Source organism: Lepidochelys kempii, chromosome 3 (genome assembly GCF_965140285.1).
Source record: "Lepidochelys kempii isolate rLepKem1 chromosome 3, rLepKem1.hap1, whole genome shotgun sequence".
NCBI classification, from domain to species: Eukaryota; Metazoa; Chordata; order Testudines; family Cheloniidae; genus Lepidochelys; species Lepidochelys kempii.
In genome coordinates, this window is record NC_136382.1 from 140,333,786 (window position 1) to 140,358,732 (window position 24,947).

The 24,947-nt window shown below is 41.2% G+C and overlaps 1 protein-coding gene across 2 annotated transcripts in view; it reads right to left on the minus strand.

The window, feature by feature from the left end:
• PLD5 (phospholipase D family member 5) overlaps positions 1-24,947 on the minus strand; it is a 237,878-nt gene that overhangs the window by 73,111 nt on the left and 139,820 nt on the right. For both annotated transcript variants that reach the window (XM_073335270.1, XM_073335271.1), the window contains one exon: positions 20,282-20,396. In XM_073335270.1, the coding sequence (XP_073191371.1) occupies positions 20,282-20,396 (115 nt within the window). The remainder of the gene's footprint in view (positions 1-20,281; positions 20,397-24,947) is intronic.

Below are 24,947 nucleotides of genomic sequence, written 5' to 3' on the forward strand. Positions count from 1 at the left end.
ACATATTTATACATTTTAATATCCCCAACAAACATAAAATTAAAGAAACAACATGGGTGAGGCAATATCTTTTACTGGACCAGCTTCTGGTGATGAAAGGTATTACCTCAGCCACCTTGTCTCTAATATTCTGGGACCAATACGATTATAACAACATTGCAAATAACATTAGAGAGAGATTTCGGAGGGCTTTGGTTAGCATGGCATAATTCTTAGAAAATTACAGGAATATGGTGTGAATGAATGCCTTTAAACTAGTCTGCCTCTCTAATTATTTCAGTCCAAGGTCCACAAAATAGCCAAACATCATCCGCAACCTATCATATCCCATAATGCTTTGAGTGTAAAGGGTTTGGTCCCGCGTTAATTTTTCAACCATTTTGTGGGTTTCAGCTCAAATAAGATGGCTGGGGGGCTGGTGCTGCTTGGTGGGGGTCCTCTGGAGTGGTGCAGTTTGGTGGAATTGAGCATGGAGGCTGCTGGGTGGTGAAGTTTGAAGAAAAAGTGGTTGCACCATTTCCTGCTATTTTTCTCTCCCCTTTTCCTCTTAATGTCATTTCACTGCTCTCTAATTTTCTTCATTTTATTGTTTTCTATCTAAGTGGGTACCTTCCTGACCCCATCGTAATAGTAACTGAGCCTCTCAGGAACATTCATGGACTGATTTTAGAACACTTTTGTGGTATTGTCCCCACTTTACAATGGGGAGCTCACGGAAGTCAGCGGCAGAACCAGGAACAGACCCCAGACCTCCAATCCAGTGCTTTAGACAGATGGCCATTCTTCCTCTCCCTTCTGCTGGTCTCTCCCTATCCTCTTGCCCTCCCCTCTTTCCTCTGGTCCCCACCCACACCCCTGCCCTCCCTCTTCCCCCTCAATTCCTCATTTCTCTCACCTGTCTACCCGCTCTCACACCCACTGAGGAAGCCCTACTTTTTACTAGCTGACATTCTTTCTGCGTTCGTCCTAGATTTTTTTTCTTCAGTTTTCTCTGTGTTGGCTTTTCACATTCTCCCTTTGGCTTGCTTTGTTCCTGGTATCTTGCTCCTCCCGGACCTTTTCCCATCCCACTTTCCCTCCTGTTCCTTCACTCTTTCCTCCTTCCTCCCCCACCCATCCACTTATTCACCCACATTCGCTCACTCAGTCTCACACATTCATTCATTCATTCATTCGCCCAGTAACTCCACTTCTTTCACTCTCACATTCGCCTACCATGTCTGTGTACTCAACTGATGGAATGATCTCTCATTTTTGTCAGAGGCCTGTACTCTAATCCATACCCTGAAAGACTGGTGTGGTTATTATTTTATTATACATACCTAATTGCACCCTCCTTAAAAGAGAAAAATAGACTGTTTTTTGTCCAAATCTCAGAACATACTAGCATAAGATATTGACCCTAATTCACCCCTGGGGTTAACTCCATTGAAGTCAATTAATTTACAACAGGGATGAAGCAGACCTACAGCGTCAGCTGATTTCAGCAGCACAACCACCTTCAGCAAGTCAGCTTAATTATCAGCAAATACACATTATTGAAGACAATCTACTAAGTACATTAGTCAAAAATTACGAAGCAAGACAAATGAAATGTAAGAGCCAGTTGCAAATTGGAATTTCTGTCCCACAGGAAATTCCAGTGTTTGAAAATTTGTTTTCATCAGAAATCACGTCAAAAAGTGGAAATATCCTCCTCACTCCACCCTACCCCCGCCCAGCAGAATGGAAGTTCTGAAAAAATTTGTTTTGGAAATGTTGCCATGTTTCATTTAGACATCCCTGGATCAATATGAAATGTTTTGACATTACTGGATTGAAATGCTTCCTTTCAGTTTAACATTGATCTGTGTTCCCCTGAGTTGCTGTGATGCCTCATGGAAGCTGTATTTGTTCATGTTATGTCATGCACTGGATCTTCTCTATGGGCAGGAGTTCCCGGCTGCATTATATGTCCCATGATGCACTGCAGGAGCTCAGGCAAATACAGATTAACATCAAACTAGTCTGAAACTAAAAGTTTCAATTTGGTCTGACAAACAGAAATATTTTGATTCAGGGCAACCTGAAATAAACAAAATAAATATGTCAATGTTCTGTCAGAAAAATTGCAAAAATCAAAGTTTTCCAGTGAAAAATGGAAAATGAAAAATAATTTCAATGGAAAATTCCTAACCACCTGTATGAAATATCTACAACAATCTTTTACTTCACATACTGCAAGTAATGGTTAATTTTTCTGTTAACATATTATATTTTTCCTTTTCACAAACTGTAAACCCAAGTAACCCTCTGATCATCAGGCACAGAAATGCTGATGATCCATGTTGGTAGCAGGCTGCTCATTCCCTGAGGAGCATATAATATTCTGTAAACCTGTGGCAATGGGATTATGGAAGGGATAAGGCTGGAGGAAATCTGGGTCAAAGAATGGTCACTGATTTTGGGTGCCCAATTTGGTTCTGATTTTCACAAGTTCTCAGCACTTCAGTAGAAGTTAATGGATGATATGGGTGCGTGGCATCTCTGAAAATTAGGGTTAAAGTGTCTAAAGTTGGGAGCACAAAATCACTGGCCACTATGGTAAATGTGGGCCCTGGGAGTTTCTCTTGTTTTCTCAGCCTGAACAATACCTGAAGTTGGACTTTTATTTCTTACCATGGGCCAATGGGCTTTAAAAGGGCATGACATTTTTATAATCATTTCTGTTTTAAAATAAACGATGCAAGACAGATATTTGAACTTGACTGTAGCATGAAGAGTCTTATGGATTTATCACTGCTCAGATCAGCCTGTCACATATTTTATGGAGTGCCAACATTTTGTTTTGGCTCCATGGCTAATACATACATAAAATGGAAACTATGAAGAAACACATGGACTTGCCTTAATGTCACAAGTAGGAAAATGCATACAGTACACTGAAGATAGAAATAAAGCACACAGAAAAATTATTCTGTTGCTTCTATCCTTTAAAAATACACAGGAGACATAAATCAATATAAAGCAATACATTGTCAATTACATGGTTTCTTAACATAGCTTGACTTCCATCCAAACAGTCTATCACAACACCAACAGCAAAAGGCTAGAAAACTAGTGGTCCAAAATCTCTTTGTTATTAGGCAGGTGAGGGAAACATGCAGAGTACAGTCAATAGAAACAAAAACACCCCAAAATCACAGGTTAAACCCTGCTGTTCGAGCCACACAGCAAAAAATAGAAAGAAAACACTGTATGGTAAGAGCTCACAGAAGAAAGCAATACAAGTTCAAAGATGTGGCATTCAGACCCACAAGGTTGAATTTGTAGTGTTTCTGTCATAGTCCCTGTCTCTTCATAGAATTCTACACTAGGCTCCCAGTGCCTCAAATAGAGCAGAGCCCAGTGATCACCTCACTCTCTCAGGAAGTACAGACATTTCAGCTCAGAGCATCAGCAGTTGCACTATGCAGTTGGTGAAGAAGGACCCAGCCAGGTTCCTCCCCACTGAGACCTTGGTCAGGCCAGGAACTGGCAGCACTGGACCTTCAGCACCATTCCTACTTCTCCCACACCATGTGGTATGCAACCCTAGTAGCCACCTCTCTGGGGAGGAGTCAGACGTTTGGGACGCAGATACTCCCCAGTCCAGAGCATTTGTAGCTGTCCCATGGGACAGAGTAGAGGGCATTACCTGAGTCCCTTGTGTTTGGACACCAAAGGGCATGGGATTTCTGGGGATGCTAGGGCCCTCGGTGCTCACAAGGCATCATGTGGGGCTGGAGTCCCAGTGCCCATTTCCTGGGGATGGACCCATACCCTGTGGAAGCACTGACTCTCCAGCTGGATGCCTTAAGAGCTACACAAGAAAGCACTTTCACTTGATGTCAGCAGCATTCACCAGGCTATTTACACAGGAAAGGAGACTTGTCAGTTAAGAGGGGAAGAGGAGACAGAGCAGGCCTGGGGTATCAGGGTAGGCAGGAGAAAAAGGGAGAGGCTTAGATGGAGGCTTAGATAGTATGCATGGGTGAGGCATGATAAGAGGGATGATAAGAGGCACACTGAGTGTATGGGCGACTGCAGGATAAAAAAAATAAAGGGAAATCAGGCTCAAAATACTTATAGGCTAGGCTGGTAGCACCACCTTTTATTGAGGCTGCCCAACACTTCCTATTATAAAACCTTGTTTTCAGTTGATTATAACTTTTCCAAACTTTAATTATTTGTGCTGAGATTTCTCATGCCACATGTCTGCCTCAGGATGAATTTTATTGGAAAATTTCAGCCAAAAGGGTTCAGCTGTTTCTGAGAACCAGGCTAGACTAAAATAAGCAATGGCAAAAGAACTTTTTGGCCAGTCTGAGTCTACGCTAAGGCTTTTGCTGCCTTAGTTGGGGATGTAATTTTTTCACACTCCTAACCGACACATCTATGTCAGCAAAACATTGCAGAGACCACACTTAAGTCCCATTGAAAGTCAATGTTACTTAGGCTCCTAAGTCACTTTTGAAAATTTTGCCCTGCACCGCCAATGTCACGGTATTGCCTCACCACAGTCATGCTGGTGTTCTGGTGGATGCAGCATATGAGGAAGTCTTTCAGTTTGGAACTAAATCTTTGATCGCTTGCCAACGATTGAAAGTCCTACCTTGAGAGACATCGGTAAAGAAAATATACATGAAAACAATAACTTCCACCAGAAACTAATGAAAAATAAATTCAAAGTGTACATCTATTTTACTGTGAGTATCTGAGAACTATGAAATAATAAAATAGGACTAATCCTATGTCACAGTAAATCAAAATGCCAAGTGGTGTATTCTCAAACTGACTATCAAAGGCTTAGCAGTGTGACTTCCATTAGCCACTCTTTTGAAAAACCCCAGTTTCAAAGTGTGGCTAGAGCTGTGTTTTTAAAAAGTCAACATTCAAAATAAGGAAGCTCCATGAAGACACTGGGGGGATTTATTTTTCTTCTTTTATTTTTTTTACAACTTGTTTTCTGTAACCCTGTGAAATAGCTCTTTATTTCATGCCCACATTATTTCCTCTTTGCAGGATGACTTACCCCCATTCTGTTGGCCACCACAGCACAGGATCCTGTTTCACTCTTCCCTGCAAAGTGAATGAAAAAATGAGCCTGTTTCTGCTGCTGCTGCTGCTGAATTTCAAAAGGACGGGAGTCTTCACAACATTGCACCCCCAGCCTCCCCTACAGACCCTGCCATCTGATCCTGGGTCAGGAGGGACTGACAGGGAAAACACTGGAATTAAATCTGCCTCACCCACATATCAGTGGAGCCTTATCTGTCAAGAACACTCACAGTCCCATGGAGCATCCATAATTCTGAATGTTGACATTGTAATGTTACTGTGCACAGCTCAAAGCTTCCCTTATTGAGCTGAGGATGCATTATACCCATGCAGCACATGCAAAGCCGGGCATAATAACGAGATAAAAGAGGGGCAAACTAAGCAAAAGAGCCAGGCCAATGACAAAATGGAAATACAGTTCCTGACAAATCAAACATAACCCCCTCCTCCCCACCTTCAAACCCTCAAGCTGGGGATACCCCTTATCCCTTACAGGCCACTCCGGCTTCATTTGAAAGTACTGAAAATGGTTGATCATGCTATTATAAATCAAAGTAACACACTGGGGAAACGGAAATGTTATGCCATGCATTCCACTGATCCTTTTTACTCCCCTTTTATATCAAATGCCACACGGAAGCAATTGCCAGGAAGAAAAACGTTTACTTTTCTGTCCTCAACATTGATAACTAAGAGGAAAGCTGGCCTTTGAATATTTTGGCAGGTCTGAGACACAATTCCCCCTCACCCACCATCTGCCCTCCTTCCACTCTTAATGTAATCAATTCCTGTTCTTTATCACACCAGTAGGCACAGGACACCCCTAAATTTAACTCACTCTAATAAGCGTGTGTGTGTGTGTGTGTGAGTGAGAGAGAGAGAGAGAAAGAAATGTCTTTAGGACCTTCATTCCAATTTCCTCCTGCACAAGTGGAGCCCCACTGCTTGTTCCTTTCACCCTTTGCAGTAGGTTTACATCAGTTTCCCAGGCTCTCATCACAAGCACAGCAGTTGGAGGGTTACTTTAACCCCCCCCCCGGACCCCTTGCCCGCAAAAAAACCCCTGGGATTATCTTGTAATTTCTATTTCCCTGAGATGGGAGAGTTTGTAGCCTCAGGCTTTGCATCACAGAAAGGCCACCTCTTAGAAAACCTTAAATCAAACCATATCCCAGGGTACAACAGGCTAAAAAAAAGAACTGAAACACCCCCTACAGCAAATGTTCTCAACTTTTTCTATGCCATGACTCTATGTTTACAACAGAAAGAAGTTTTGGCACTCATTCTCCCATCTGAACATAAAGAAAGGGAAGGTGGTCATGACCCCTTGCTAAGAACCTACAAGTAGAGAGGAGGGGTTTGTACGGATATCGCCTGTATACCGGTCCCAGTGCAGGCAGCAGGAGGCTTATGCTGGCTGCAAAGCACCTTTCTGCACTGGGGCTGCAGCTGCTGTGGTCAGTTAACCGGGGGGAACATGGTTTGCACAGAAAAGGGGAGGGAAGGAGGCAGCTGTGGGAACTTTTATTGCAGCACTCCAGAGCCTGCCAGGTGTTCCTCCCTCAGCAGCAATGTGCCTGGGATCTGCCCACTGCAGCTGAGTCCCCTCAGTGTGCAGCAGGAGGGAAGGGCAGCCGGGTCCCTCTTCCATAGCTGGGCACTCCCACTCCCCCACTTCCGCAAGCACCACTTGGAGCACAGTCAGGCAAACTCCGGGGGGCGGGGGGGGCGGGAATGGGAAGAGGACAGGATGTCCAAAGTTAGGCCACATGAGGAGGATCACCCCCTCCCACAATTACTGCCTATCTGATTAGGGAAAGGAGTTATTGGTACGATGGGATGACATGATTTTGGCAATTAATTGATCTTTAAATATTCATGGTAAATAGGCCCAATGGCCTGTGATGGGACGTTAGATGGGGTGAGATCTGAGTTACTACAGAGAATTCTTTCCTGGGTATCTGGCTGGTGAATCTTGCCCATATGCTCAGGGTTCAGCTCATCGCCATATTTGGGGTCGGGAAGGAATTTTCCTCCAGGGCAGATTGGAAGAGGCCCTGGAGGTTTTTCGCCTTCCTCTGTAGCATGGGGCACAGGTCACTTGCTGGAGGATTCTCTGCACCTTGAAGTCTTTAAACCATGATTTGAGGACTTCAGTAGCTCAGACATAGGTGAGAGGTTTATTGCAGGAGTGGGTGGGTGAGATTCTGTGGCCTGCGTTGTGCAGGAGGTCGGACTGGATGATCATAATGGTCCCTTCTGACCTTAATATCTATGAATCTATAATAATGGGCCACCCTGGCCCTAGGAGCAGGTGTTGATTTGCTGGTTTTCTCCTCTTGTGAATTCTGTGTATGGTTGCATCTAAATTTACGAAAATGCAGTATATCATTTTTTTCATTAGCAGTTTATCACCTCTGTGAACATTATGTTTCTTCTTGCAGTAAATTGCCTGTGCTCTGAAGTTTGGGAGGAACCAACATACAATGAAAGAAAGACGGATGTATAAATGAAGCATGCACACAACCAGTTGAAGCATAGCTGGAGTTTGGCAAGGAAAAAAAAAAAAGAATCATATCAGAAAGTGACACTCCAGCAAGAGCTGAATATAAAAGGCACTGATCAAACACTGAATTTTCTGTTAAGTGCTTCGTATCTCATACAGCACACCCCTCCACATAGCATGATGGTTTTATATAGTATGCAAAGTACAATCATGGATCACAAAAAAGCAATCATTTGAGTGAGAGTTGAACATCCCTAATTCAACATGCTCCTGCTTTTGTTAGTCTCTCATGGTATACGTGTGAGAAGCACCTCAGACCTTATTCTATGTCCCATCATCATTTATATTACAGTAGCATTTAGCATTTAGCACTGAGATTGGAGCCCTATTCTGTGGGGCCCTGTACAAAACCACACCAAGTCGAAGTCCTTGCTCTAAAGCACTAACAGTCTAAACAAACGAGACAGATGAAGTACATACCATTACATCCATCTTGAGATGTGGGCCTGAGGGAGACTGTGTGACACACTCAAGGTTGTCCAAGAAGCCTGTGGTAGAGCTGGGAATTGAACCCACCTTTACTGCAGCCCAGTCGAGAGCATCAACCACAAGCCTGTCCTTTGCCTCATGGGAAAAGCCCCCTAGGTTTGCACCAATGACAATCTTTACAGTAAGACAAGGTAGGTGAGGTAATATCTTTTGTGGGATCAACTTCTTTTCATGAAAAACAAGCTTCTGAGCTACACAGAGCTTGTCTTCTTCGGATCTAGGAAAGGTATTTTTCCCAGGTACCTTTCCCAGACCCCCAGAAGAGCTCTGTTCAAGCATGTCTCATTCGCCAACAGAAGTTAGTCCAATAAAAGATATCACCTCACCCACCTTGTCTCTCTAATATCCTGGGACCAATATGACTACAACACTGCAAACAGTCTTCTCATGTGAGTAATAAGAAATTTGTCCTAGCAGGAGTGTATTTCAAGCTGAAATATCACTGACTACTTTGTGAAGTCCTTCAATGGCCATGTCAGATATCAAGATGCCATGAGAAATGAGTAAGTTCAGCTTATAATAAAACTGTCAATGTCACATTCACATTGTGGATTTTGATGCTCACTCTCAGCATTCATGATATCTTCACATTCACGTTTGAGTTTCACATTCATTGTGGATTCCTAAGAAAAACAACAACTGAACACACCTGACACCACGCTTCTACTTTTATAGAATTTTTTAATTTGTAGGCATTGCCTGCATCATCTGTTTCATAGGGAAAGTAGATTCAGGTTTTTTACTTTTTAAAAAAAACTTTCATGCTTTACCTCACACTGTGGGTATTGTTTATATTACAGAAACTGACACACTGCTGACAAAGGCATGGTTACAGTGGCACAGTCTGGCTAGGATCCACAGAACCAAGTCAATTAAGCTTTAGATCAGAACCCCACGCTATTCAAAATTTGAAGTTTGATATCAAGAGTTTTAAAGGTTAAAGATCAGTGGCCAGTGATCAGAAGGCAATTGATCTGCCAGCAGATCGAGGGAAGTGATTATTCCCCTCTATTCGGCACTGGTGAGGCCACACCTGGAGTACTGTGTCCAGTTTTGGTCCCTCCACTACAGAAGGGATGTGGACAAATTGGAGAGAGTCCAGCGGAGGGCAACAAAAATTATTAGGGGGCTGGGGCACATGACTTACGAGGAGAGACTGAGGGAACTGGGGTTATTTAGTCTGTAGAAGAGAAGAGTGAGGGGGGATTTGATAGCAGCCTCCACTACCTAAAAGGGGGTTCCAAAGAGGATGGAGCTAGGCTGTTCTCAGTGGTGGCAGATGACAGAATAAGAATCAGTGGTCTCAAGTTGCAGTGGGGGAGGTCTAGGTTGGATATTAGGAAACACTATTTCACTAGGAGGGTGGTGAAGCACTGGAATGGGTAACCTAGGGAGGTGGGGGAATCTCCATCCTTAGAGGTTTTTAAGGCCTGGCTTCACAAAGCCCTGGCTGGGATGATTTAGTTGGTGTTGGTCCTGCTTTGAGCAGGGGGTTGGACTAGATGACCTCCTGAGTCTCTTCCAACCCTAATATTCTATGATTCTATGAATATAGAAGGCAGCAAACAAGCAGCAGTTTGAACATGAACAAAGAATGGCATATCTTTGATTGCAGGAACTAGACGCTAAGGCAAAAGTGGACAGACAAGCTCCAACTCAAGAAAAAAAAATCAGGGCCCTATTCCTGCACCACTAAAATCAATGAAATCAATGGGAGCTTTGCCACTGATTTCAATAGGCACCAGGTGTCAAACATAGAACTTCCTCTCTGCTGTTGACCCTAGTTAGTATTGAAACAATGATGTCTAAGATGGCAGTTTCTGCAGTGTAAACAGGATCCTAGACATGATATTATTGATGTAGTCAACACTACAGCACAACTGTTGTAAACTATTCAGTTACTAATGAAACTGCAATTCAAGAATGAAACTAAGTTACATCATTCTCTTGTGCTCAACTCCAGGCTGTAGAATGATAGGAAAATGAGAATGCAGAAGGAAAGGCACAAACACTTGCACTCCTGCAGTTTTGTCAATTAATTACATAGTTCAGCAGTTCACAACATAATGAAAGGCAGTGCTAAGAACCATGAGCATCCTGGAGAAGTCCTGTCAGAGCTTCTTTACTAAGAGCATAGAATGTGACTAGACATTTAGGGTAGGATTTTCAAAGTGCTCAGCACTAAACATTAGTGAGAACAGAGTTAAGCCAACGCTGAATACTTTTGCCCATTGACTTGAAAAGAAGCAAAGCTAGGCCAATACTGAGGAGGATAGAGTTAGCCAAGGTTTTGTCGAAGAAATATTTGTTGGAAATACCAGTTCACCAAAACCAAAACTTTTTGCAGGAAAGAGTCAGTGTCAATGAGTTTTCTGTTTAGAAAAAAAAAATTAAAATTGTTGAAATATCCTGTTTTGACATTTTCAAAATGCAGATTTTTTGGTCCAAAATTATTTTTTGTTTCTAAATGAAAGTTAATTTATAGTTAAAAGGTTAGGAATACTTGTGGCACCTTAGAGACTAACCAATTTATTTGAGCATAAGCTTTCGTGAGCTACATGCATCCGATGAAGTGAGCTGTAGCTCACGAAAGCTTATGCTCAAATAAATTGGTTAGTCTCTAAGGTGCCACAAGTACTCCTTTTCTTTTTGCGAATACAGACTAACACGGCTGTTACTCTGAAACCAGTTAAAAGGTTGAAATCTAAATAAAGATTTCTGACATGATCAAAATGAAACAATTCAATTGTCCCAAACTGGATTTTTTTTTCTTCCAGATTTTTGGTCTACAATTTTTAGTTGTTGAGATTTCAGCTTTTTGGTCTCATTTGGGATGGGAAAGTTGTTTCCCACACAGCTCTAATGCTCAGTGCTATTGAAAACCCTATTATATTACAAATAATATCTTATCACAACAACTATTCATTTAAATGTCAGAGGGGTAACCGTGTTAGTCTGTATCCACAAAAACAATGAGGAGTCTGTTTTTTTACCTCTTTTTTATACCCAAATAATTTTGTTAGTCTTAAAGGTACCACAGGATTCCTCGTTGCTTTTATTCATTTAAACATTTCAATAATAGCATAAACATTTGGGAGCCTTCACAAGCCCACAACACACTTGGGCTGTTGGATGTCTGGCCCAGCTGCTCACACTCTTCCTACAGCTCTGGAAATATCTGTTTGTCAGCATATCAAGTGAACGTGCAGAAACTTATCTATTTCTATATTAAGCCAACGTTTATGTATCTTCAGACTAGTGTGACATGATTCATAGTCACATGAAAGTGCTCGATTCTGTTTTGTGGTAGCTGGTAAACATGTCAAATAATTAAAACAAAACAAAAAAATGAAGGGTGATTAAATAATAAATGTAAACACAATTTATTATTTCAAATACATTGTAATTTAAGTACCATGAATAACTGGTAAATTCAGAAGTCAGAGCTGTACTTATTAAGCCCTCTGTCCCCTACAAATACAGAAGTCAAACTCCACCTATGCCTACAGGCATGATAGCTGTAACCTGTGCAGCACCTCAGAAGTGTGTTAAGAGAAGCAGAAAGAGGTACTAACCACATTTCATTTGATCTGTAAGACATCAGAGTGCTCTCTATTGTCATTCCTGAGGTACCAGTTTTTTTTGAAAGCCACAGCCTTTATGGCATCTTGAAGTAGCGGTAACTCTAGCTGCACTAAACAAACAAAAAGTGCACATCTCTCTCCCTACTGATCTAGCCCTCTCCCCTTTCTCCTTCTTCCCCACAATGGGCTGAATCTTCTCCCGGTCTCCCTGTTGTGTCCGTTCAACATAGAATGCAATCTTATTCAAGTGTTTAGTTCCCCTGAACACTATGGGGCTATTCAGATGAATAGAGGCAGCAGGATCGAACCCTTATACTGCAAGTTTCTTAGCACAGGAACTTTATTTTATTTCAAAGTCTCAATAGTGCCATATGATACATAACATACTAGCTGTGCTGGCTGTTGTGAGAATATAACTGCTATTTATTTATTTTGTTCTTGTGATTCATGTCAGTGTTGCCTATCAGATGGATAGGGTCCCCTTTTTATACCTGCATCAGTCAAAATAAATAAATACAATAAAATGAATATGCAAATAATAAATAATTAATGGGAAATTGATATAGTAAGAAAGGAGGGAAACTGCAAATAAAACAGAAAAAAAAAAACAAGACAGACCAACTGAGCAAGGAAATCCACCACTGTCTCTCAAAGAGAATTAACAGTCACTATCAGCTAAAATAAGATCATAATTAGCAAGGGATTCAGATTTCATACACGTAATAACTGACAAAACAAACTGCTAATTGCAGACAATAAATCTACACTATTGAAGGACAAAGACTGGCACAGAATTATGCACAAGGAGTGGGAGGTTTACAGGAAGAGAAACGTTTCAGTCTAGTAGACTGAAAATATAACATACTAGCCAAGAAAAGGCTAAAACCACCACCTTGAAAACAAGCTGTAATAAGCTACTAACAGAAAGCAAAAAAGGTACAGAAAAGAAGTATTTATACAAATGCTGGCCCAAATTCTGGCCCTGATACAGGCGTAGCTCACAGGAGAAAAATTCATGCTGGGGATATATGCTCATAGGCATGAGAAACAAGGGGGATAAATTCTGATTCCACAGAAGCTAATGATCCTGGATTTCAACCCAGGACTTTGTATAATGTAATGTTTTGAAGTAACGGTATAATGAGTTATTGTTCATTTAGTAACAACTTAGGCAATATTTGCCAGAGATATGTTTAAGGTTATTTACCCTTTCATCTGATGAATGAACATTTGTAATTAAAACCCCTTGATTTGACTTCTGGTGTCTGCTGAACTTAGATTAATAATTGATAGAGCTACGATTTTGTCATGGAGGCCATGGGAGTTATGGAGCCGCCCTGGATGGCTGGGGCGCCCCAGAGCACGGAGCTGCCCCGAGGGGCCGGGGGGCCCCAGAGTACAGAGCCCCACCATGGGCAGTGTGGGAACCCTGCAGCTTTGAGCCAGGCGTCCCCTGGGTGGTGTGGGGAGCCTGTAGTTCCTTATTCTGTCAGGCATATTTTTAGTAAAAGTCACGGATAAGTCACGGGCTTCCATTGCTTTATTACCCGTGACCTGTCCGTGACTTTTACTAAAACTATGCGTTACAAAATCTTAGTCTTAATCATTGACAACTGTCCTGTATCTTCTGACTTTAAAGAAGGTAGAACATGGAGGGAAGAAACTGAGCACTAAATCAAAGCTGAGGGAACTGAATAATCTCCTCATCGAAACTGGCACAGGCTGCTGTGGGCATAGAGACAGCATAAGGGTGTTAAGACATGTTTAAAAAGATGGCTGTCCAAACCCATCTCTGGTATAACTCTCCTGAAGTCAACTGAATTACACCAGAATGGATCTGGCCAAGGAAAGTACTTGTTCTCTCTCCATGATGCTCCTCCCACATATTAAGAACATAGCTGCTACTAAAAGCTATAGCTCAGAAAGACAAAGCCAGGCCTGGTGTGGAGAGCCAGTGCTAGGCCCTCTGCACCACTTTTGCCTTGCATAGAAGCTATACAGGGGGGATGACTGGCTGTGCAACTGAATAGGGACACTTATGGCCTCCCTTCCCTTTGCCCCCCATCCCACCCCACACCTCCAAGTGCAGAAGAAATGCCCTCCACTCTGACTTATGTGAGGATGGCATAGAAGGTCACTTGTGTGGGGCAACAAGATTGTGGGGAACTGGGAATAGGCCACAGATCTATTTCATGAAGCCAGAAGCCTTGGTATCCAACACAATCAGCCTGGAGGAGCTGCATGGAAGCCCAGCATCCTGGCCCTGAGTTGTGATGAGAGAGAATTTCACCTCCCCAGTCACCCAGCACTCCACTTGCAGAAATGCTGAATGCTTAGGGCTCATGCCAGTGGAGTGAATTTGGCCCAGAATCCTCATTTCTCCCCCGCTCTCTCTTTGGCAACTGGACAAAATCCACCTGACAGTGAAAGAGGAGTCTGTGATGCCAGGCACTTTCATAAGCATCAGAGCCAACTGGAAGCTCATTTTACTTCATGGCCCTGCACTTCTCCAAGCCACATCACACCTGGGTTCTCTAGGTCTCTAGACAATCACAATAAATGAGTTGAGTCCAAATTGCTTTGATTCTCTCTATTGGGACTAGTCAATAATGGATTTTTCTCCACTCTCCCAATGATATTTGTTGGATCAGGAGTTGAACTAATAAGAGCTAACACCTATGCTTAGTACCTAATTTACAGACGTGCTGAGCACTCAGCTGCAAATGAAGTCAATGGGAGCTGTGCTTTGAATATATAAAGTACTATAAAAATGCTGTACTATGAAAAATCAGTGTCTCAAGCCTGGTACTGTCATTTTTGGCCTTAATTTTATGTGCCTCAGTTTCCCACCTGTACAATGTGGATAATAGTACTTGCCCACCTCACAGGGAAGCTGTGAAGATGAATTCATTAACATTTGTGAAGCACTCAGCACCAACAGTGATAAGCACCATAGAAATGCCCAGAAGGAAATTAATTATCTATTCTGTGTGGGATTTGGATGATGTGTGGTAAATAAAGCCTGGGGCCACACATTGAATGATTAAGATAAAAAGAAATATTACACATTTCCCAAAGAAAGAATGCCCATTGAGGGAGTGCTGCCCATTCTGTGCACTGGGGGCTTGAGTCTCCTCTCACTCAAGTCAATGGAAAAACTCCCATTAACTTCAGTGGTGCAAGATCAAGCCCAGAGTGAAGAAGTCGTCCTGTGGAAATGTAATCTTCTCATTAAAGACTGTATCCTAGTGCACATGCACAAAAAGGCTGAAAAAAGGTTGCACAAAGAACCTTAATTGTGACATTTCCGAACTTTTGAGAGCTTAACTTTGCAACCTAAGCAACATTCTTTTAACATAGATTTATTAATGTAATTTATATTGCCATAGCACCCACAGACCCTAATCAGAATCAGAACAGCAAGAAGGCACAGACCTTCTTCCAAGGAGTTTGCAGTCCGGGAAGCCAAGTAACACACAAAGGGTTGGGGGAGAGAAATTAAACTGTTTTATTCTGTCTCACTCTCAGTCAGTTCAGTTCTGCTCTCCCATTCATGTATTCTCTACTTCTTGTTGCCCAACCAATTAAATTCTGTCCCCAGATTCCATCTCTTCCTCCCCTTCCCAACATCATATGTTTACTTCTGAGGCCCAGGCAGCTCATTCCCAAAATTCCCCTTAGCTGGCAGGGATTCAGATAGATATGAGGGAAGGCTCCTGGGCGGGGTGGGTGGGGGTCCACACTGGGACTCCTGCTGGCTAAAGCTGCCAGGGTTGGGCGAGGGCTCAGCAAAGCCACCCCCACGGTGATTCACACCTCTCCCCATTACTGAACAGGAAGAGTCCTGGCAGCTTCCTGCTGTTCAGCACCTCTCTCTGCTTCTCATGAGTCCCTGCTGAAGGAGCAGAGTGAACCCTCAATGACAGCAGCACTATTGTAGATGGCTGGGAGGCCCTGGCTGCAGCACCTTCAACTGCTTCCAGGCAGCACATCAGCAGGTATGTTCTGGGACTGGAGGCAGAGTGGCCCTCTTCTGACCCCAGGCACCAGCCAGCACAACATGGGAGAATGGGGGTGCACTGAGTGCCCAGACCACAGGAAGAGAACACACAGCTCTCCCCTTATTTTCTTCTGTACATCTGTTGTCTCCTGTATTTGTCAACATACCTGCACCTGCTTTGTCCATGTCTCTGGCTAGAAATATCTACCTGAACTTATCTCACTGTCTGCCTGTAAAGAGACATGGCCCCTATTTTCTTATAATTTTCTTTGAACTTTTTTCTATCCTGTTTTAGATGTGAGCTATTGACAGACAAATATTCATCTGTTACAGTTCTGTTAGAAACTTATAATCTGGCTGTCTGGACAACTCTGATAAACACTAAAACTTTTTGTATGACCTACATACACACCATCATAAATAAGCCATTTAACATCTGGTACCTAGGGAGGTGGTAGAATCTCCTTCCTTAGAGGTTTTTAAGGTCAGGCTTGACAAAGCCCTGGCTGGGATGATTTAACTGGGAATTGGTCCTGCTTTGAGCAGGGGGTTGGACTAGATGACCTTCTGGGGTCCCTTCCAACCCTGATATTCTATGATTCTATGATTCTAACAATCCACATTCGTTCCAACATTTAGCAGCACTACTGTGGGAAGATTTTTTAAAAAACCAATCTGATTGCAGTAGCTATCAAATATGCAACAGTAAAACTATAAAACATATTTTCCAAACCATCCGAACTAAAAACTGATCAGTGCTGCATCTCAAATATTACAGAAGGACAAAGCTACCCCTTTTTATATTCTGATGGAGTCTTACAAAATTTTCTCCCTGAATGTCAAAAGAATGTCAATCCTCTGAAAGGAAAAATGTTCCTTCTCCTATCTAAAAAAACCTAAAAACTGATCTTGCCTTTTGACAAGAGACTAAAGCATTATCCAAGGAAGATGAAAAACTCAGGAAGTGATGGGTGTTGGATGTATTTAACGTTTTATATCTAACCAAACAAGAGGGGTATTTATTATTATAAATAAAAAAAAAAGTACCATCTGCCATGCAGTGTTCTTCCTTAGACACAAAAGGCAGAGTTCTTATACTGGCTGGGAAAACAACAATAGACCGAATTATACTTTACTTATACATATGTTCCAAATGAACAATCACAGGTCTTTTTAAAGAGTCAAATCTGACTGATTTCTAGGGATGCAGCTGGCCAGGGTATCACAAGAGGAGATTCTAGTAATTCCTTTAGACAGACCTGGCAGGGTAAATGGCAGAGAAAAAAATTAAATGCCTGTCAAAGCAAGTAGCTAAGGCAGCACTAGGAGATATTCGCACCTGTGTCTGCAATGGACAATAGAACATTCATTCATTTAATATTTATATATTTTCTCCCATTCACTGTGCTTTTGTTAAAAGCATTAGAGAACTGGAGAAATTTCTCTTTCTGCTCATGTACCAATTAGCTTCTAGTTGACAAGAGCAAGTAGTACATACAGAATTGTATGGACCATAAATCGCCTGTTCATACAAGATCCTTTAATTTCAACAAGGCAATAAAAATCGCCATAACTGATTAATGGCACACTAGAAACTAACCTACATCTTCTCCGGGAGCCAGCAGAAGTGGTAATTAGGGGGAAATGATTTCCCTAGCTTCCAGGAGATAAAATTTAGCCCAGACACAAGTGAAAGAGCTGTATGGCCAATTAGCACATTTGGAAAACATCCACAGACTGATTCCATAATCAAGACATTCCCCAGAGATATTGAAACTTAGCAGAAATAAACAAACCAAACATGGAATAAGAAAAACAAGATTTCATTATGAGAAATCCAACTCCACCTTAGTATGTCTTGGAAAAAGGACAGAAAAAAACTTGACATGTCCTCCTTCCTCAATTACAACACTCCAAACACAGGACTGTAGTCTGATACACCAAAATGATCAGATACAAGTGACTTCCTTGGATTCTAAGAGAATCGCTATAATTTAGAACAGTCAACTGATATATCCACAAACTCATTAGAATACTTTAAAATTTCCTTTAGCAGAAACCTGAGCGAGACAAAGGAAACTGAAGCTAGCAAAATTATAAAATCCTTAGACTTAGGAAAGGCTTGCAGCCCTGATGAGATTGCAACAGACTTTGATGAAATCCTTACTGCAAATTCTCCTCCTTGCTGAAGTTTTTAATTGTTTGTTTAAAGCATACAGTTCCAGTTTTGATGTTAAATTCTAATATCAGCTGGTGCCTCAAAGAGAATAAACCACCAGAAGAATGTTCTCACTGCAGACTCCATTTATTCCTTCAAAATTAAATATCATAGGATCATCTACCAAATGGTCATGGTGGACTCTCCACCACAGGCAATTTTTAAATTAAGATTGGATGTTTTTCTAGCAGATATGCTTTATCAAACAAGCATTAGTGTGGGGCACTTCTATAGCCTACGTGACACAGGAGGTCAGAGTAGAGGATCACAGTGGTGCCTTGTGGCTTTGGAATCTATGCATCTATTCCTCCACACTGCTGGTGGATGTATGGCAACGAGGCACTCAGCAACATCATTGGCAGTGGCCATATCCCCAAATCCAAAGTTTTTTTAACTCAAACAAATGTAATTATAAAAATCACAGATCTAGATATAACTCTAGATCCATCAGCCTACTTACTAGGGGCCTTCCTGCAAATATCCTCTGGTGGGGCAACATAGAGAAACCTGTTCTTGGCTAATTATGAAAAAAAATTAAATGCAAATGTACAGATCCCATCTCTATAACTGGTTGGCTTGAAAGAATCTGGAACATTCTAACCATGGAGAAATGAACCCGTTCTCTCAAAGGGTATGTCTACACTTTGAGCTTGGGGTGCTATTCCCAGCTCAAGAAGACATACCTGCGATAGCTTTGATTGAGCTAGTGTGCTAAAAATAGGGTGTAGCGACCGCACCCGGAGCAGCATGACAGGCTAACTTTCCCAAATATACGCCTAGCATCTTGGATGGGTATGAGTCGAGGTGGCTAGCCCCTCTTGCCACTTAAGCTACTGTGCTATGCTGTGATACAACATAGGGCCTTTTTTTTTCAATCTGTGAGAAGAGAAACCCCATTGATTCACTAGCTGCAAACATATTTTAGAAAATGTCTGTCTCGCTCTGGTTGACATCCAGATTCTTCTCATAGTCATAATGGAATAAATAACACCTTTGGACTACAACAGAAATAACCAATTGTCTGATATGGGCAGAATGGTAATGTGATAGAAAGTGATCTCTTTTAGCAAAGCAAGAATTTCATTAATATTTCTCTTGTTCCATATCTAATTATCAGCTTAAAAGAAACTTCATAAAATACAAATTAACAGTTTTCATTTGGAAAAAGATTCTTCACTTCTTTTCTTAAGCAAGTATGTAATATTGCTGTGCTCTGTTAGACACAGGGATAGTCTTAAGTACATGCTTAAAGTTAAACATATGTTTAAGCACTTTGCTGAATTAGTGCCTTGAACACCTGCTGATTTCTGCATTTCAGAGGTGGATGATAGGATTCATATAGAGAGTTTGTTTTTAAATTTAAAATTGTACCTGAAATTAAAAAAAAACAAAAAAACCACCACTTCTAGCAGATTTTTTACATCACTGTTCTACTTTTGCTTCAAGTAACACCTAAGATTACCAAAACTGAAAGAGATTTAAAACATTCTCTATTTTTCCAGTTTCCAGTTTGTTTATTTGTACATTTGACATTTTCTATATAGTCAGTTTCATTGTTTTTCATGACTAGTCAGCAAGCTGCCCCTGCTTGGTTAGTTAGAACATTTTTTAAAAATACAAAACTGTGATTGTGAAAGCTCAAAGGTCAGCAGGGTCTCAGAGACAGGTGTAGTACCTGAAGCTACATTTGACTTTCATTTTTGAAATTGGCTAGATTTCAGACAGGACAGTGTATGTTTCAGTTTCTAAAGAGCTTTACAATACTTCACAATGAAATGCATGATGTATATGTGAGAGATCATTGTAACATACATTGCAGATAAAAAAATCAGATAACAAAACAGTCGCTCATTATAGAACAGGTTGCATCTTGCCATCAATTGCCTGGGGAACCCCCACTGAAGTCATCGGGGTTTTCCATAGAAATTGATGGCAGGATTTGGCAAAAGTTACGTCAATACCATTGACATGTTATTTTATTTGTTTCACTGTTCCTCAGAAGAGAAGAATATCTCATCCCAGCATGCAATAATTCTTTCAGGTTGCATTGCCTACCATTAGTATGGTTGCGATGACTTAAAATTGTAATCACATGGCCACCTTTTTACCACTTACAAACTGCAAATATCTGCTCCATCTAAAGTGATAAAAGAGTTTTTGGAAGATGAATGAAAACTCTGAGCCAAGGTAAGCTGAAGAATTGTAGGGTATCACCATTGAACAAATAGGTTTAGATTTACACATATTTTATTTGCGTCTATGAAGCAACAGCATTTTAAGTGAAAGAAAAGAGTTATGCTAATATAGCAGTCAATGGTATAATAACGTAAAGACCTTGGTCTTACCCTTTGCTTTCAAGTCGTTTAATACCTTTGATTCGGAGGGCAGTATATCACTCACTAGTTTTATCTCAATATTTCGAGACGCCAGTTCTAGCAATTTTTCAAAAAGACGCTGGCCCTGGGAAGAATAGTAAAGGAAAGCAAGGTTAATAAAACTAAGAACTGTTCAAATTACACAGCAATAAACAAAAGACACATATAAAAACAAAATTATATTGGACAGTAACTGGAGTAAACAGGAGTTAGTCCACAGCTACGCTGAAAGTTGCCTAAAGACTGTCTCAACCCCTTTCTTGAAAAACCATTTTGAAGATCAAATTTGCCTCTCACTTATTCCAGATTGTGGTCAGTGGTGTTGCACAAGTATAACTGATCAAATTTGGCCCTCAGTTCTTAATACTGCATTAACAGTTTAGTATTTCATTTCCTTGGTTTAAATAAAACAGAGACAAATGATTTATTTTGTACTGAACAATTAGGGAGGTAGTCCAGGAGTAGTACTAAGAGGGTTCAGTTGGGCACTGGTTTGTCTTTCTGCTGTTCTTGAATATATACAGTTAAACTGGTAATGAAAGTGGCAAGTTGTGCATGCTTAAGTGTATCTTGTTCAAACATTCATACCTTTTCTATTTCAGCCACATTTTGAAGATTTTGCAAAAGAGTGAATTTCTCACTGAAGACAAGATACATGTTATGTCTGATCTTTCAAAACAAAGCTATTTTGGAATCCAATAGGTTTTTTAAAAAATGCATTTTTAAATACTTATATAATTGTAAAAGCTAAAAGGGATTTTGGCTAAACTTTAAAAAAGGGAATCATTGGACTGAGACCAAGCATGAAATATTTAAATCCAAACAAAATATGCTGCTAAATTATAAATACCTAAAATGAAGGGTCCAGAATATAATGTCCAGCTCACTATTAACTATGGTATGCTACCACAATATAATGAGCATTTGTGTTTAATTGCTACTATTTTAACTCATTAAATACAGATGCTATAAGTGATTAGAAGAACATAAAATAAAAAGCATGCAGAAGTCTTGCTTTTATTCAACTGACTTAGCCAGGGTCTACCCTCAAAATACACATACGTATTTCCCAGGAAAGTTAGTGGGAGATGTGCATGAACATCCCGGAGTAAAATCTAGCACAAAAACTTTGAAGAAAAAAATAAGCAAGTTTTCAAGAATCACATCATATTAACCTGCGAACAAAACATTCTATACAACACCAGCAAGAGAAAAACATCTACAGAACCACGCCAGTCAGCTCTCGGCAAAAAACGTGCACCCTTCCCAAGTACACTGATCACATTAAAGCCTTAATAGGGATCATGCCAGGAAAATTATCCATGCAAAAAATAGTATGTGATCATGTGATTAAATATCATAGTGCATATGCACAAAGGGATGGAATTAAGGTTGCATAGGCAAGCTAAATTCTGGCGTTTCCTAACTTTGCTTGACTTTGTAACCTAAATAATGTTGTTTTAACATAGCTAAGGCTCCACTCAGACCCCTTCCTGTCCCTCCCCACCTGCACAGGAGTGAGTAGCAACCCCCAGAAGCTGCTCTCCCTCCCACACACACTTCTGTGGTATAAATAGTCTGCACAAGGAAGTAAGGGAGCATTTTCCATCCCTTTATTCCACTGTGTGGACAGGAAAAGCAGCTCACTATTGAGTCCCATGTCATTGTATGCTTAGCATAAGTGAAGTACAGGACGTCTCTTAACCTGTCTGCAATCCATCTCCACTTCTAACCATTCATTTTCCATGTGCTATATATACATGAAAGCAAAATAAGAACAGCAGGCTTTTTAAAAACAAGTTGAAATGCTCCCTCCAAATTATAGGGAAGCCACAGGGCTGCTATTACAGTAAACAATTGTTTATTTTTTACTTGCGTTACATTCAAAACCACCGCCCAGCTCCTGTCTCAGTACAGAGCTCACAGAAACTCTATGAAACAATTGGGTTCTGCTGCTATGAATGCACCAGTGCATCTTAAATGGGTATAGCTTCTAATGGGGCTTCCCAGTTCATCTCTTTTCCAGGGCAGAAGTCACTGACCAGTTAGATGTAACAGGAGACTCAGAAAACATTTTCAGTCAAATTACAAATTGCTCACTATAATCCTGTTCTGCCTTTCCTAAGATCACTAGATGGCCCTACACACAGTATCCCACTCTCCTTATTCCCTAAGGACAAATGGCATAGGCACCAACTCTGTGGGTGCTCCGGGGCTGGACCACACACCGGCAGTCCCGCAAATCAGCTCCTCCCACACTCCTCCTTGTGTGTCCCGCTTGCCGGCAGGCCCCCACCAATGAGCTCCTCCCCCTCCCCCTAGAACCTCACACCCACTGCAATCAGCTGTTCATCAGTGTGCAGGAGGCCCCCCCGGGGGAGAGGCAGAGCGATGGCATAGTGGGCTCAGGGGAGGGGGCAGAAGAGGGGTGGGAAGAGGCAAAGCAAGGGTGGGGCTTTGAGGCAATCATAGAATATCAGAGTTGGAAGGGACCCCTGGAGGTCATATAGTCCAACCCCCTGCCCAGAGCAGGACCAATCCCCAACTAAATCATCCCAGCCAGGGCTTTGTCAAGCCTGACCTTAAAAACTTCTAAGGAAGGGGATTCCCCACCTCCCTAGGTAATGCATTCCAGTGTTTCACCACCCTCCTAGTGAAAAAGTTTTTCCTAATATCCAACCTAAATCTCCTCCACTGCAACTTGAGACCATTACTCCTTGTCCTGTCATCTGGTATCACTGAGAATAGTCTAGATCCATCCTCTTTGGATCCACTTTTCAGGTAGTTAAAAGCAGCTATCAAATCCCCCCTCATTCTTCTCTTCCGTAGACTAAACAATCTCAGTTCCCTCAGCCTCTCCTCATAAGTCATGTGTTCCAGACCCCTAATCATTTTTGTTGCCCTTCGCTGGACTCTCTCCAATTTCTCCACATCTTTCTTGTAGTGTGGGGCCCAAAACTGGACACAGTACTCCAGATGAGGCCTCACCAATGTCAAATAGAGGGGAACGATCATGTTCCTCGATCTGCTGGCAGGGGTGGAGTGGGGGCAGAACGGGGGTCAAGCACCCCCAGGGAAATGAGGAAGCTGGCGCCTGTGACTAAAGGCAGGATCCAACTCCCACTGAAGATCTTAGGGGCTCAAAGATGTTTAAGATTGTACTTCAGTAGCCTGACCGATGGCTGCTGGTGCACAGCGAAAGCAGCAATCTACTCTGAAAATCCTGAGCCATATTTTTACTATCAAAAGACACCCAATGGCATAAAACCCTAGAAAAACCAGTTTTCTTTGTCCAAATACAGTGTTTGTATTCTTAAATTGTAAAACATTGAAAATCTCAATATAGAAAATGTTAAATAAAAACCAAAAACATTTAATAAAACAGCCAAGATCATGATGTTAATGAAGGCCATGTAGTGGCTAGAGAGAGTGGTAATATGTGTGAATATGAGTAAGAGTGCTGAGAATTGTTGGAGATATACAAATGAAAAGATTTGCCTTTTTCCTATTTGTCACTGCATGGTCTATGCTCTTGGCAGGTGCTCAAACCCACGCTATGCTGAATTTAGACTCTCAAAACAACTATGAAAAACACTTAACTTTTTGTATTTAAAGCCTCTTACATCCCGTACTAGTAACTAGGGGAAATGTTACAAATATTTCCTAATACAACCCAGGATTAAATCTCTTAAGTGATACACTGTATTGGTTAAACTATCCTGCTTTCTTTCCATTTAATATTCCGGACCCAGCTGATAAGATTTCTTGATATGTTTATTTGTAATTTTACTATTATTGTTCTCTGCAAAAGGACAAGGGAGATGATCTGAACAGTTTTGTCAGTGCTGTCAGCAGCCTTGAAATGTTTCTATCAAATAAGAGTCCTCATGCTGTAACTCAGGGATTGGTGAGACAACACCAGACTGCTGTGTGACTACACAAGAGTCTCCAATATCATTTCTTACATAGTCAGCTTATGAAATCTGAGAAGAAATGAGGTACCAGACCAAGTACCATGAAATTTCAGCATGCTATTATGTAACCTTTATCAAACCATTCCTCTTAGGAAGCTGGCTATATTCTCTTGCATTTTGCACAATCTATTGCAAAAAACCCCATGAAAAAGGCAAAGTATGATGTAACAAAGTATGTTTCACATGAATAAACTGTCATTCTCTGGACAGTTTTGGATCTAAATTACCAATGATGCACAATGTTAATCCCAGCTATAAATGCCCCAGCAAATGGGTGCATTAAAAGCATCACTGAATTGAAAAATAAAAGTCAAGAAATGAAGCCAATTTCTTCACTCTCACCAGATGACCTGACTTTAGACTGGCTGATTTCTGTTGCTGCTGTTATCTTTATAAGCATGCATGTCTCATTCAAAATAAAACAGGGGAAGTGCAAGAACAGAGAACTACATTTATTACAGACGCACAGTAAACTGAATTATTTCTCCCTTCAATAACTTGGGTACCTAAAGTTTTGACAGTGCTTCACAGTTTTCTCTCTGTGGAAAAGCAGAGAGTATAATTCATGCAATTTTTATTCATTTATTGCATTAGTACTTTTAATACTTGTCTAATGGCCAACCCTCTGGGTACATTTACAGCTATCAAGCATAATAAATATA